This window comes from Mytilus edulis, chromosome 14 (genome assembly GCF_963676685.1).
Source record: "Mytilus edulis chromosome 14, xbMytEdul2.2, whole genome shotgun sequence".
Lineage (NCBI taxonomy): Eukaryota > Metazoa > Mollusca > Bivalvia > Mytilida > Mytilidae > Mytilus > Mytilus edulis.
The window spans coordinates 28,296,380-28,309,923 of NC_092357.1; the positions used below are offsets into that span (position 1 = coordinate 28,296,380).

Below are 13,544 nucleotides of genomic sequence, written 5' to 3' on the forward strand. Positions count from 1 at the left end.
TGTATGTCTACAGGAGACATCAATCTATTAACTATGATTTTACAATGTTTCAACTTGTAGCATTTTGGTCTATAAAAGTTATAATAGATTTCGCAGAAAGCATCAAAGATATTCCTGTACTCCTATTTTTAATATTTTTACTATTATGTCTGTTTATTTTGATTACACATTGCTGTCATCATAATTGAATTTTATTCGACTGTCATAGAAATGAGGGGATTATGAAAATAACAATATTAAAGAAAACAAAACATTATGATTATATAACATATGATATAAAAATTAATTTAACAAACTATACAACTGTTTACAGTTCTGGAAGTTTATTTATGATTTATTTGTTTATTTGACATTCATCCAATAATTTCACCACCGTCAATTTCTTCAGATCTGAAAAAAAAGAAATTGTTCAAGAATTTAACACGTCCAACTTAAAGGGAGGGTTGGGATCCCGCTTACATGTTTAACCCCACCACATTATTTATGTATGTGCCTGTCCCAAGTCAGGAGCCTGTAATTCAGTGGTTGTCGTTTGTTTATGTCTGACATATTTGTTTTTCGTTCATTCTTTTATATAAATAAGGCCGTTAGTTTTCTCGTTTGAATTGCTTTACATTGTCATATCGGGGCCTTTTATAGCTGACTATGCGGTATGGGCTTTGCTCATTGTTGAAGGCCGTACGGTGACCTCTAGTTGTTAATGTCTGTGTCATTTTGGTCTCTTATGGACAGTTGTCTCATTGGCAATCATACCACATAAAATTAAAGGTAATGCCATCACAATAAAAAAAAAAGCAGGGTGTATGAAGTCATGCTGTCTATAGCTATCTGTCAATTTTACAATCTATCCATCCATCCCACATTGGATACCCCTTTTTCAGTTTTCAATGTAGAAAAGAATGATAATACACATGGTTTCAGTACATAGAATAAAGATGATCATATGTATGATATCATGATTTGGGGTTTCATAATTGACCAATTTTGAATTTTATCATTCTTTGACAAATCCTGCATGCAGGCAACATGCTTTATCCCATGAAATGATGGTGAGTTGTACTTATATAAAAAAATAAGGAGATGCGGTATTACTACCAATGAGACAAATATCAACAAAGTTTAAATAAACTGATAGATAAACAATACACCCGTATCCACTCAACTCTTACAGTTTCCAAACTAGAATATTAATTTAGTAGAACGTGTGCGTACATTTATATAAAAATATAAAAAAGAAGATGTGGTATGATTGCCAGTGAGACAACTCTCCGCAAGAGACTATATAATATTTTCAATAGGTAAACAAATATAAGAACTGCGTATATCAAGTCTGCGACTACTAGATTGCTTTAACAAATGTGTAAAATACCGTAAATGCATGTGTTATAGTAGTCTCAAATGAAGATTTTTTTCGAAATACACATTGGCTTATATCTTTCTTTTCACAAATTTTGTTGACATATTTTTAAATCATTGTGTTATGATAATGATTATATCATTCTATTCATTGTACTATATTAACACCAAACAGATAATTCAGAAAGTTTGTGACTTAAAAAAAGAATTCAAGTTAATGGCCCTAACCATACCTCTCCTGATTTTTGAAGTAGTTATATAGTTTCGTATTGTTGAATGAAACTGATGTGTGGATACTGACATCGCTTAAACGTTATTTTTATACTTACGGTCTTTCACAGATAAAATATTTTCTGTGTTCACAGGTTTCATCATTCCAGTTCCAACCTACATTCTTAGAAAGTTCTAAGCAATTTTCTCCTTGTCCCTTGTCAGGTTGACCTGGTGCCCAGTTTGTGTAGGTAAATTTGGTATGAGTTTTAGCCCACATCCATTCACTCTCCGTTACAATATCATTTCCACCAAGCCAAAACTTGGGTGGATCATAACTGCCTGTAAGTTATAACAAGGGTCGTCATTATCACCTCTTTTGTTTATTTTTAACATGAGTTTTAACCCACTTCCTATCACTCTCCGTTACAATATCGTTTCAACCAAATCAAAACTTAGGAGAATCATAACTACGTGGAAGTTATAACAACAAGGTACGATATCATCATGTCTTTTGTTTATGTTTACATGAATGATCTAGATAGTTTTATATTAAATTTTTGATTTCTAAACATGGAAGGAATGACAGGATGTTCAACAGCTAACATTGAAACATTTTTACAAAGGTAACTGTGTTTTCCATATGCTGATGATATGTTTTAGTCTACCTACTTGGTTTTATAGCATAGTACCACAGTGACCGTTACCCTTCCGGAACACCTAAGATCACCTCCAGTTTTTTGGAGGGTCCGTGTAGCTCATTCTTTAGTATTCTATGTTGTGTTACATGTATTACTGTTCGTCTGTTGTATTGTTTGTCTGTTTGTCTCTTTCTTTTTTAGCCATGGTTTATTTTCGACTTATGAGTTTGAATGTCACTCTGGTACCCTTCGCCTCTCTTTTGGCAGCTTGTTTTATTACATCTTCTTACCTCCCAGGTTTTGGAGCATTCCATGTACGAAATGATCCTCTATCGCTGTCTCTAAATTCGCCAGTTCTGATCCCATTGCTCTGCAGTATATCTATAATTCAAACAAGCAGAGAAATACTAGGGTGACCGTTAGAATAACAAAATATGGAACAAAATAAAAAGAATAGAGACAAAATGGATAGTGCATAAGGAAAACAGAAATGGAGGACCCAAAATCCAGACCCTTAAATGCTATACTATTATTAATAGTATATAGAACTATCATCAAAATAGGCATTCGTAATTACCTGGAAGGGGTAACAACAGGTGATTTAAAAAAAAAAACCGTTTTTTTTTGTGTGGTTTAATCCAGAAGATATTGTGTCTGAATAATTATCGAATGAAAGTGCATGTCTTTCAATGATATTACGTTTATCATTAATAAAATGTTGATGTACGTAATAAATATCATAACCCTACTGACATTTAGATACTAAGTGCAGTTTTCTTATCATTTAATAAAATCAACATTTTATATAAAACAAATGCAAAAAAGAATGTCCAACTTGTAAACACACTTATTTAAAAAAAGAATCATATCAACTGCTATCATTTTTGATAACAAAAGACGTTGTTTCCATAGTTTGAGGTATATTTTAGTGACTCATGTATTCGTTACTCACGGTTGCTTCAGCCCATGTCGCAAATGTTCTGATCATTTTATAACAAGACTCGTCATGTTTCAGGTAACCATTTGGACACAGACAATATGCTGAAAATATATTAACAAACGGACGAAGGTGATAATTGAACGAATAAGTGAAATAAGTATCGCATACTTATTTAATTCAAGTTCTGAATGTTCTTGACTCAAAACGTCTAGTTGAGAGTGTTGTTTGCTTATAACTTCAAGTTGAAAGTGTTGTTTGTTTATAACTTCTAGTTGAGAGTGTTGTTTGCTAATAACATATGCCTGGTAGTGTTGGTTGCTTATATATTCTAGTTGAGAGTGTTATTTTCTTATAACTTCTAGTTGAGACTGTTGTTTATTTATGACTTCTAGTTGATAGAGTTGTTTGTTTATAAATTCTAGTTGAGAGTGTTTTGTGCTTATAAGTTCTAGATGAGAGTGTTGTTTGCTTATAACGTCTAGTAGTTAATGTTGTTTCCTATAACTACCAGTTGATGGTGTTGTTTGCTTATCACGTTTAGTTGATAGTGTTGTTTGCTTATAACCTTTAGTTGATAGTGTTCTTTTCCTATAAGTGCCAGTTGATAGTGTTGTTTGCTTATAAGCTTTAGTTTATAGTTTTATTTGCCTACAACTGCCGATAGATGATGTTGTTTGCCTATAATTTTAGTTGATAGTGTTGTTTGCTGTTAACTTTTAGTTAATAGTTGTTATTTGATAACAACTTTTTTTGAGAGTGTTGTTTGCCTATTACTGCCAGTTGATAGTGTTGTTTGCTTATAACTTCTAGTTGTCCTCTTCTATCGACGACACATACATTCAGTAGAAAAATATCAATAGAACAGCTCTTTAGTTGATTATTCAAAAACACCAACAGCTAATTCTAAATACAAATACTGAATAAATGTAGTTACTTGATAATTCTTATGGAAAAGTTAAAATCTGGGTGACGGGAGAGCCAATCGTCGGTCAAAAATATGGATATAAAACACCTTCTTTGGTGTTCAATCTAATTGTAAAAAAGTGGCTTATGTTTGTATATATATTGATTGTTCGACAGTCACTTACTAAACGTCCAGTGGCAACCTTTTCATGCGTATTCAGGACGATATATACATCAAACACTTTTACTGAAGATAAACACCTCACAAAAAGTATCTATTTCAAAAACTGTCTCAACATTTCACCAAAGATATCGACGGAGTTAACAGATTTATAGACGTTACATGTCTGTATTGGCAAATACCTTCATGGGGAAAAAGGTAAAATCACAAAAATAATACTGAAATCAAAGGAAAATCAAATCGGAAAACACCCTAATCACATGACAAAATCAAATGACACAACACATCAAAAACGAATGGACAAGACCTGTCATATTCCTGACTTGGTACAGGCATTTTCAAATGTACAAAATGGTGGATTAAACCTGTTTTTATAGCACTAAACCTCTGACTTTGTACAACAGTCTCATCAAATTTCGTTATATTTACAATGATGCGTGAACTAAACACGATGGAAATTGCTGCTTTCAATATCGAATATGCGAGAAAAAAAATGTCAGTATATAAAATAATATCTTACCATAATTTACTAGAAAAAGTACAAACAAAGGAGCTTTAGTTATAGTAAACATTGTCTTTCCATTCACATTACCTTATCTCTCTCAAAATGATAACACCGACCTTATTATTGACATAAAATAAGTCAATAAATGGGCTATATGTAGCGATAAATTTGGTCAGTAGGACTTAGATATTATTGCCATAAATATAGGTCTGATATGTTTGATGTATACATAAACTCATCATAGATACCAGGATTGAAATTTGAAATATATGAGCCGCACACGCGTTTCATCTACAAAAGACTCATCAGTAACGCTCGAATCACAAATGTTAAAAAGGCTAAACAAAGTACCAAGTTGAAGAGCATTGAGGACCAAACATAATACACTTGTAACACCGATGACGGCACCGCTGCTGGCGCGCTATATATACCCCAAGGTTATCATCAACTCAGAAGGCAATACTTCGATACTGACATTATTTATAACAAACCCTTTTCCTATGGTCTGTTTTAAGATTTAAGAAATTGCAAAAAATTAAGGTTTCAACTTCCCTAGGCAAAGTTGGTCTTAGATGGATTTAGATGTTACAATGTATGTATTTTTGTTTTTGGTTATATAGCCTAGACATCGATTGTTTTGGTATTATAATTATTGGCTTTCAAATATATTCGGCTTTAAGCGTTCCTATAGCATTTTGTATAGTCTGGCAAATTCAGAAACGGTTTTGACGCATGTATTTTTCCCGAAACACTATTTTTGCATCTCATCGATTGCATGAAATTTGTGTTTTTATCAACTTTATAATGAAACAGTTCGTTTAAAAGAACCTCGTGTGAGTTTTATTATGTAAAGCATGATAAAAAATAAGAGTCCAAGTTGTGGAATGATTGCCAATGAGACAACTTTCCACCTGAGAATTGAGAACAAATGCAGTTGAACATTTGAAGGGATTAACTACTAGCATATATAGTATTTGATGGAGTTCCTCTTCTTAACTATTTCGCTGTCTGCGATTGAAAAACAGTCACCTGTTTCGTCCTGGATATGCTAGTAGTCTGTTGTTATTTATGAATTATTGTCATTTTGTTTATTTTCTTTTTTTGTTTGTTACATTTACTGACATTGGACTCGGACTTTTCTTGAACTGAATTTTAATGTGCGTATTGTTTTGCGTTTACTTTTCTACATTGGCTAGAGGTATTAGGGGGGGGTTGAGATATCATAAACATGTTTAACTCCACCTTAATTTTGCGCCTGTCCCAAGTCAGGAGCCTCTGGCCTTTGTTAGTCTTGTATGACTTTTAATTTTCGTTTCTTGTGCATGAGAAGGGTACCTAAGCGTTTATCGTTCAAGTAACGTACATGTATGTTGGCGTATGCCTGGCGTATGTTTAACGTAGATGAAATGCACGCTACAAAGGAAAAAAAGTCTCTTGGACGTATTTAAGACGCGTCGTTGTCGTATCTAGGACGATAATCCGTGCGTTTGGCGTGTCTGGGACGTTTTATTATAGGTGGTTGTTACAAACACACCTACATACGTTTTAGTTACAGTAGAACGACCTTGAAGCGTATAAAACGTGCCGTAACCGTGTCTAAAACTTAGCTGTAGCAGTTTCAACGCGCTTATAGCGTACAGGTTTACGCTAGACAAACGCTTGAGCTGGATTAAATTTTTTTATGCTGCATGGAAATTTCCTGGAGTTATAGCGTTCACCAAGTGTACACCTTTGACGTACTTCAAAGTGATGTTACACGCGTTTAACGATTGCTTAGCGTTCCTCTGGCATGCAACTAACGTTTACTGACTTTAGTTTCTCTGTACGTCTGGTGCATGCCGATCTATACGCCAATGTGTGACGCCAGCACTAGACGGAGAGGTTTCTCTCTGGCACTTAAACCACATATTCTTATATCTCATACAAACAACACTACTGACTAAATCAATCAAACACACACACAAATTAATACTCCAAAGATACCAACAACAAAGAGTCTTTCAGTTGATAGTGACCACTGTATACTTTAGTATATAATTTATCGATATTTACATATTAAATAACATTTACAAACCAGAATACAAAAAGGGAAACCAGATGTAAAAACTCTGTGAATCGCAACTCCGGATGATTTCAGGATGCATAAATAGGTATTAAATACCGAGTCAATGTCAAAAATCATAAGGGCAAAAGGAACATTATAGCACGAAGACAAATAAAGGGAAAACTAAACAGTAAATAAAAAGACACACAACTTTAGAATATATTACTCAAGACAAAACTGCATTCTTAGTGAAGTAGACGGTGAATATTTATCTATGCCTGTACCAAGTCAGGAATATGACAGTTGTTGTCAATTTTGTTTGATGTGTTTTATACTTTGATTTTGCCATTTGATAAGGGACTTTCCGTTTTGAATTTTACTCGGAGTTCAGTATTGTTTGTGATTTTACTTTGTATTAGTCACAAATCAAACAATCAATCTGGTAATGACGCAGAAAGTTTTGGGGAAAAAGGTTCTACTCTCACTTTCTGGTTTGCAGGATATAAAACCTGTTTTTCAAGTTTATGTAAAAGGGGGAATGGTTGATAGATGCCAAACAAATAGAATCTCAGCATTCAAAAACAACATAAAACAATTAAAATCAGTGTCTGCTTCAACAATTAAAATGTGACTGTTTGTTTGTACATACATGTTTCTTATCTAAAAAAGAATGTGCATTCATAGTTTTAATTTATAAATTGCGTCAGTTGTCAGTATTGCATCTTAAGTGCAGTAATTAATTATCATTCCTCACAGTTCTAATTTCATATAGTGAAGAATTGCGCAACTCATTATAAGTTATCCAATTTATTAGTGTTAAATAAATAACGAAACCTATTCTAGAATTTGAGGTAAAAGTGTTTTAGCAAATCCGTTTTTGTGAATTTATTGCATTTTGAACGGAACAATCAATAATCCTTCCTCATGTTTTCTGTTTAAAAATAGTTTATCATTACTTATAACAGGTACGTATAAAAACATTTGAAATTTGTCTTATGTAAACGAAACTCGCGTCTGGCGTACTAAATTATAATCCTGGTACTTTTGATAACTATTAACTTGTTTTGCAATTAAGTGAATTGATGACCAATGATCATTCTTGTCATATCTTGCTATCGAAGATTTTCTCTCATTTATCACTACGGGAATGTTTGTTTATTCCAATTTAAACATATCAATCTGCAGCCAAACTTTTCCCTTAATTTATTGCACCATTACAGAAGCTTTGAATTATGACTGTTTTTTTACTTATGTTTTACTCATATAAAAGTTACTATCTCAAACTTTTCCACATTCAACCGTCTAACGACTTATCACAATTATTGTAAACTATTGGAATACAAATAACGCTTGTGTCAATTGTATACAGTGAAACAGTATGTATATCATGCTTGTCCATATAGTGTCAATTTTGTTTGCTATACAACACGTACTAGTTGCTAGAACACCATGCACGACGAAAGACTGTTTAGAAGTTCGAATGCCGCTTTTGTCCAACAACTTAAAGGCTCCGTTGATTGCTGATTTAGACGTATCATCGATGAACAAGCAACTAAAGGAATATATCGACGACAGCATTAACTATACATTTAGTCACAAAATCGAAGACGTTGTCGATTCAAAGCAAGACCTGTTGCACACGTCGATGTTGAGTCATTATGAAAGGAATCTAAATGAGACAAAGACTATATATAACAAACAAATGCATGACGTTATCACAGGTATAGAACAAAAACAGGATGGATTGAACTTACAAATTCAAAATTACTCGTTACAGTTAGACAACAGTAAATATATGTTTGAAAAGGGAGTTCAAAGTTCATTAAAAAATGTAGACCAACAGCTAGCAAACTTGAAGTTAGCAATGTTTTCGGAATATGTTAGAGATCTTCAGAATACGAAATCAGATTATGAAAAGAAATATGCAGAGTTTGTGAGTGACTTGAAATCCCAATTCACAGACTGTTCGAAAGGTCTTAGAGAAGAATTTGATATGATAAAAACTAAAAGTGAAAACCAGTACCACGAGATGATCGCATGGAAGGATAATATGACTGAACATAGGGGTAAGATTTTTGATAATTTAATAATAGAAAATATATATGATATTCTATACAATCGACCCCCTTGGTGGTCTCGTGAGAGCGTGTTCTCGTCGTGTGCGAGAGGTCGTAGGTTTGAAACCCGGTCGGGTAAAAAACAAAGACGTTCAAATGGTATTTGTTGTTACAATGCGAAGCACGCGGCATTCATGAGTAAGTGTAAAGACAAGTCGGCTCGTAATAAGAATAATGTGTCCGGGTAAGGCGACTTTTCGTCTTGCGAATTACTACCTTGTGAACCAAAACGTACATCAAATACGGCTCACTGTGTCGGTCTAGTACAACGCAGGGTTGATATTCTTATCACATTTTTTAGATGTTGTAGTTCTGAATATGCACTAAACGAACAAAAACGATCAGTAAGACTATGTCTTTAAATGAATGAAACGGCCAATATAAGTTAAATATAAAAATTGTTTGCCCCTAAAAACACCTTTTTATTCAGTTTAACCTTTATGGAAACTTTTCATAAGTGTGGCGAAAGAGCTAAAAAAGTAAGGAAATCTATAAACTTGTCTTGATATTGTTTTGAATATATCTTTACTTTATTTGCACAGCAGTATCATAAAAACGACCTTTGTACCACTAGAAATGTTTTGTACAGAATGTTATTGTTACTGTCATGTAAAGTTGTCATTTTAGTGTTATATTTAACATTGCCATAAAAACGTTGGCTAGCCACAAAACAAGTTTGAACACACTATTTTTTCTTAAAATGTCCTGTACCAAGTCAGGAAAATGGTAGTTGTTATCTTATAGTTCGTTTCTGTGTGTGTTACATTGTCGTTTATTTTTTTGTTGCACTTTAGTATTTCTGTTGTTTCGTTGTTTTCCTCTTATAGTTGATGTGTTTCCCTAGTTGGTAACCCGGATTTGTTTTCTCACAATCGATTTATGACTCTCGAACAGCGGTATACAACTGTTGCCTTTATTTATCATTTTTTTAGTTGAGAGTCACTTTCATAAAAGAAATTATCCTTTTGGTTTTTACCATGCTTTCTAGCTTTTGAAACTAGCATTGTGATTCTGTCATGTAATTTAGATATTTCTGAATGCATATTACAAACCTTGTCGTGCATTTGTCATAAAAAAACATCCTCTTTCGTATGCTGTATTATTTAACGGTGATTATTGTTTTTTATTTACAGTTGGTTTTACTGCTTGTTCTGCACACTACACATCTAAAAACAGAATCAAGTTTATACAAGTTAAAACAGCATATGGTCTTTCGAAATCCCCTCCTTATGATGACGGAAATTTTATTGTTGAAAGAGCAGGATTTTATCTCGTCAGTGTTAATATACTTTCAAAGGATACTAAAACATTTTATATTAGATTGAATGGACAGGGTATTTCAAGAACGTATTCCCGTCATCAATCTTCAACCGATAATGGACAATTCACAGGATCAACAACTTCTTTCATCAAAGCAAAAGTCAATGATACTATATATATTGATGGATCTGGAGGCGATATATCCACTGGAAGTTGCCTGACAATAGTGAAGCTATAATCTGAACACTGGTGCCTTTAGAACACAGTTGAATATTGTACTATTTTGCAACATCAATAAGACATTGTCTTAATAGTAAACGTTTAGACAACTAACATTTTCACTTTTATTAATCATCGTATATTGATTATAAAAATTTGGAACTTAAGCAAACTTTTAAACATATATCATGTATATAGTACCTTAAAAAAAACTTAGTTGAAGTGTTTAATCGAACTGCGCATTTATAAATTTTACTACTATCGTTAATTTAGAAGGCACAAATTTTGCGGCACAAGTTTGAATACGAATTAGTATCAATAGGTTTTCTAAAGAATATATTCCGTAAACACGTAAAATGTTTGTGTAAAACACACGTTTCAGATATTTAGTCGCTACTTATTTCATTCTTTATAAGCAAGATAATGACAATACTTGAAAAAACAGTTGTTGGCATGACACGGGTTATGTTCTTCTCATATATGTTATGATGGTATGATACTAAACCCCTAACGGGAAGGATTGTGTCTGATATTCATATGATGAAGACATAATCTTTCAATCAGTTTAATTGAAGTCTGGAGCTGGCATGTCAGTTAACTGCTAGTAGTCTGATGGTATTTATGTATCATTGTCATTGTCATTTTGTTTATTTTCTTTGGTTACATCTTCTGACATCAGACTCGGACTTCTCTTGAACTGAATTTCAATGTGCGTATTGTTATGCGTTTACTTTTCTGCATTAGCTAGAGGTATAGGGGGAGGGTTGAGATATTATAAACATGTTTAACCCCGTCGCATTTTTGCGCCTGTCCCAAGTCAGGAGCCTCTGACATTTGTTAGTCTTCACTTGTATTATTTTTAATTTTAGTTTCTTGTGTACAATTTGGAGTTTAGTATGGCGTTCATTATCACTAAACTAGTATATATATTTGTTTAGGGGCCAGTTGAAGGACGACTCCGGGTGCGGGAATTTCTCGCTGCATTGAAGACCTGTAGGTGACCTTCTGCTGTTGTCTTCTCTATGGTCGGTCTCTTTGATAGTTATCAAAGGTACCAGGATTATAATTTAGTACGTCAGACGCGCGTTTCGTCTACATAAGACTCATCAGTGACGCTCATTGAGGATCCCAAATTCCAAAAAGTTGTGCCAAATACGGCTAAGGTAATCTATGCCTGGGATAAGAAAATCCTTAGTTTTTCGGAAATTCATAAAAATGACCACATTATTGATATTCATGTCAACACCGAAGTGTTGACTACTGGGCTGGTGATACCCTCGGGGACAAAACGTCCACCAGCAGTGGCACATTCCCCATTTCCATTCTCAATTTTATATAAATATAAAACAATGATGTTGCTGCTCACAAAGAAGCAATTAAACTAAGTTTTCCAATTATTGATGTTGCAATAATCCCTTCATAAATTTTATGGACGCCAACAGGAGTTGGTTGACCATTATGGAACACTCGTTCCCTTTTCATGCTTTTTATGAATGTGTTCTAATGAATTTGACCTATCACTGGGTTTGTTCGAACACGAGCAATCAGACGGGTGCCACATGTTGAGCAGAATCTGCTTACCCATCCGGAGCACCTGAGATCACCGCATTTCCCCCTGTAGTTCGCGTTGCTTGGTCTTTATTTTTCTATGTTGTGTTTTGTGGACATTTGTTTGTCTGTTTGTCTTTTTCCTTTTCAGTAATGGCGTTGTCAGTTTATTTTCGATTCGTGGGTTTTAATGTCCCTCTGGTATCTTTCGTCCCTCTTTTAGAACACATAGACGCACACAACAACTCATGGTCCAGATAGACGGATTTGGTACAGATACAATATGAGTTTCATCTTGTACCTACCTAAATCAAATGTCGTTTTAATAGAATACATAGTACATGTAGTACAAAAAAACTCTTAATTGTCAATTTCATTGATTATACTTTTTACAGTCTTATACAGCTAGACTTATAATTGTTGTCTTTGATCAACACGTATGGCATTTAGCAGCAATGATTCACTATAACTGAAAAGTCGCAAACAGAAATACAAGAGATCTTGGTGTCACAGAGTAGTGTCATATTGTATTTCTTTCATTCATACGAGGTGTAGGGGTAAAGTTAATGATATAATGAACAAACAACATAACTCACAAAAAAAACCAAAAAAAAAAACCGTCAAGGTCGACACACTCGTCTTAATAAAGCCGATTTTTAAGCTTCAGTGTGTGTGTTTTCTTTAATACATTTACTGAACATTAAAGTGTATTTTTTTTAATCAGATAATCATTGTGATTTTTGCAATCAATCTTTTATAATAATTCATCAAAGATATCAGGCTTACTTTTATAAATGACCGACATCACAATCACCAGTCGCGCTCAAATTGTGACAATTTGAGGGCAAATCAAATATGAAGATGAAAATCATTTAAAACTGATACTTACAAAACGTTGTGCTATAAACTAAAGCTTAGGTAACCTGTGCCTATGTAACCCCAATCATAAACATCAAAAGAGGGGGTCATTTAGAAAGGAAGCTGAATCCCCCAACCGATCAGTTGTTGCCATGTTCATGATGTTAGAAACCTTGTCGGAAGTATTTTCTGTTCTTAATAGAAATAGCAAAATTTAATGATTTAAAGTCGAAGTGTAATTCTATGAACACATTTTGGCTGCTTCATTGGTTCTACATCTGGCTTTGCTTGGTAAGACATATCACGTGACCGATTTAAATAAGACTGAAAAGTAATCGATTGCAACCGGCTGATTCAAAGATGGCGACAGAAGCTCAAATTTAGACTTTTCGCTTTCTAACCTGGGAAAGGTGAAGAATGAACCTGTTAACAATAAATATATATTTTTTCATATATTTTTTTGGCAATCTTTTTTCCAGGCCTTATTGAAGTAATTCATCATGAACACGTTTCTCCGAGACAATTTTATCAATTTTAAATAAAGTATGGCCTTTCAATATACTATCGTCATAGCAGATCATTGCGGTATCACATTGAAGTATAGTTTGATTGAAAATGTTACAATCTTCATCTTTCATGCAATTCCAACATTTTCCCTTAAATTGCGCCATACTTTTTGACCAGCTGATTGCTTGCCGATGTGTTAAAACCAGCGAAAGCGGCGTATGCATATATGTTCTGGCGACTGATTTCAAAGCAAAA

General features: G+C 33.7%; 2 protein-coding genes across 2 annotated transcripts; one reads left to right on the forward strand and one right to left on the reverse strand.

Moving 5' to 3' along the window:
- Nucleotides 1–253: 253 nt before the first annotated feature.
- Nucleotides 254–4,818, reverse strand: LOC139502684 (perlucin-like). Its single transcript, XM_071292219.1, has 5 exons — nucleotides 4,752–4,818; nucleotides 3,160–3,248; nucleotides 2,498–2,588; nucleotides 1,686–1,908; nucleotides 254–390 (listed from the first exon to the last, which is right to left on the reverse strand). Exons 1-5 carry the CDS (start codon nucleotides 4,801–4,803, stop codon nucleotides 354–356), a joined length of 492 nt encoding a protein of 163 aa, XP_071148320.1. The 5' UTR covers nucleotides 4,804–4,818; the 3' UTR covers nucleotides 254–353.
- A 3,272-nt stretch (nucleotides 4,819–8,090) lies between these two features.
- Nucleotides 8,091–10,490, forward strand: LOC139502757 (uncharacterized). Its single transcript, XM_071292336.1, has 2 exons — nucleotides 8,091–8,846; nucleotides 10,031–10,490. The coding sequence occupies exons 1-2, from the start codon at nucleotides 8,159–8,161 to the stop codon at nucleotides 10,393–10,395; spliced, it is 1,053 nt and encodes a 350-aa protein (XP_071148437.1). The 5' UTR covers nucleotides 8,091–8,158; the 3' UTR covers nucleotides 10,396–10,490.
- Nucleotides 10,491–13,544: the final 3,054 nt, after the last annotated feature.

Bases quoted from the DNA above. Each gene is read 5' to 3' on its own strand.
- LOC139502757 (XM_071292336.1), top strand. From the start codon at position 8,159: ATGTATATCATGCTTGTCCATATAGTGTCAATTTTGTTTGCTATACAA. The intron at 8,847-10,030 runs GTAAGATTTTTG...TTTTATTTACAG, and splicing joins TAATATGACTGAACATAGGG to TTGGTTTTACTGCTTGTTCT.
- LOC139502684 (XM_071292219.1), bottom strand. From the start codon at position 4,803: ATGTTTACTATAACTAAAGCTCCTTTGTTTGTACTTTTTCTAGTAAAT. The intron at 3,249-4,751 runs GTAAGATATTAT...ATATATTTTCAG, and splicing joins ACTTTTTCTAGTAAATTATG to CATATTGTCTGTGTCCAAAT. The intron at 391-1,685 runs GTAAGTATAAAA...CTTTTTTTTCAG, and splicing joins TATTTTATCTGTGAAAGACC to ATCTGAAGAAATTGACGGTG.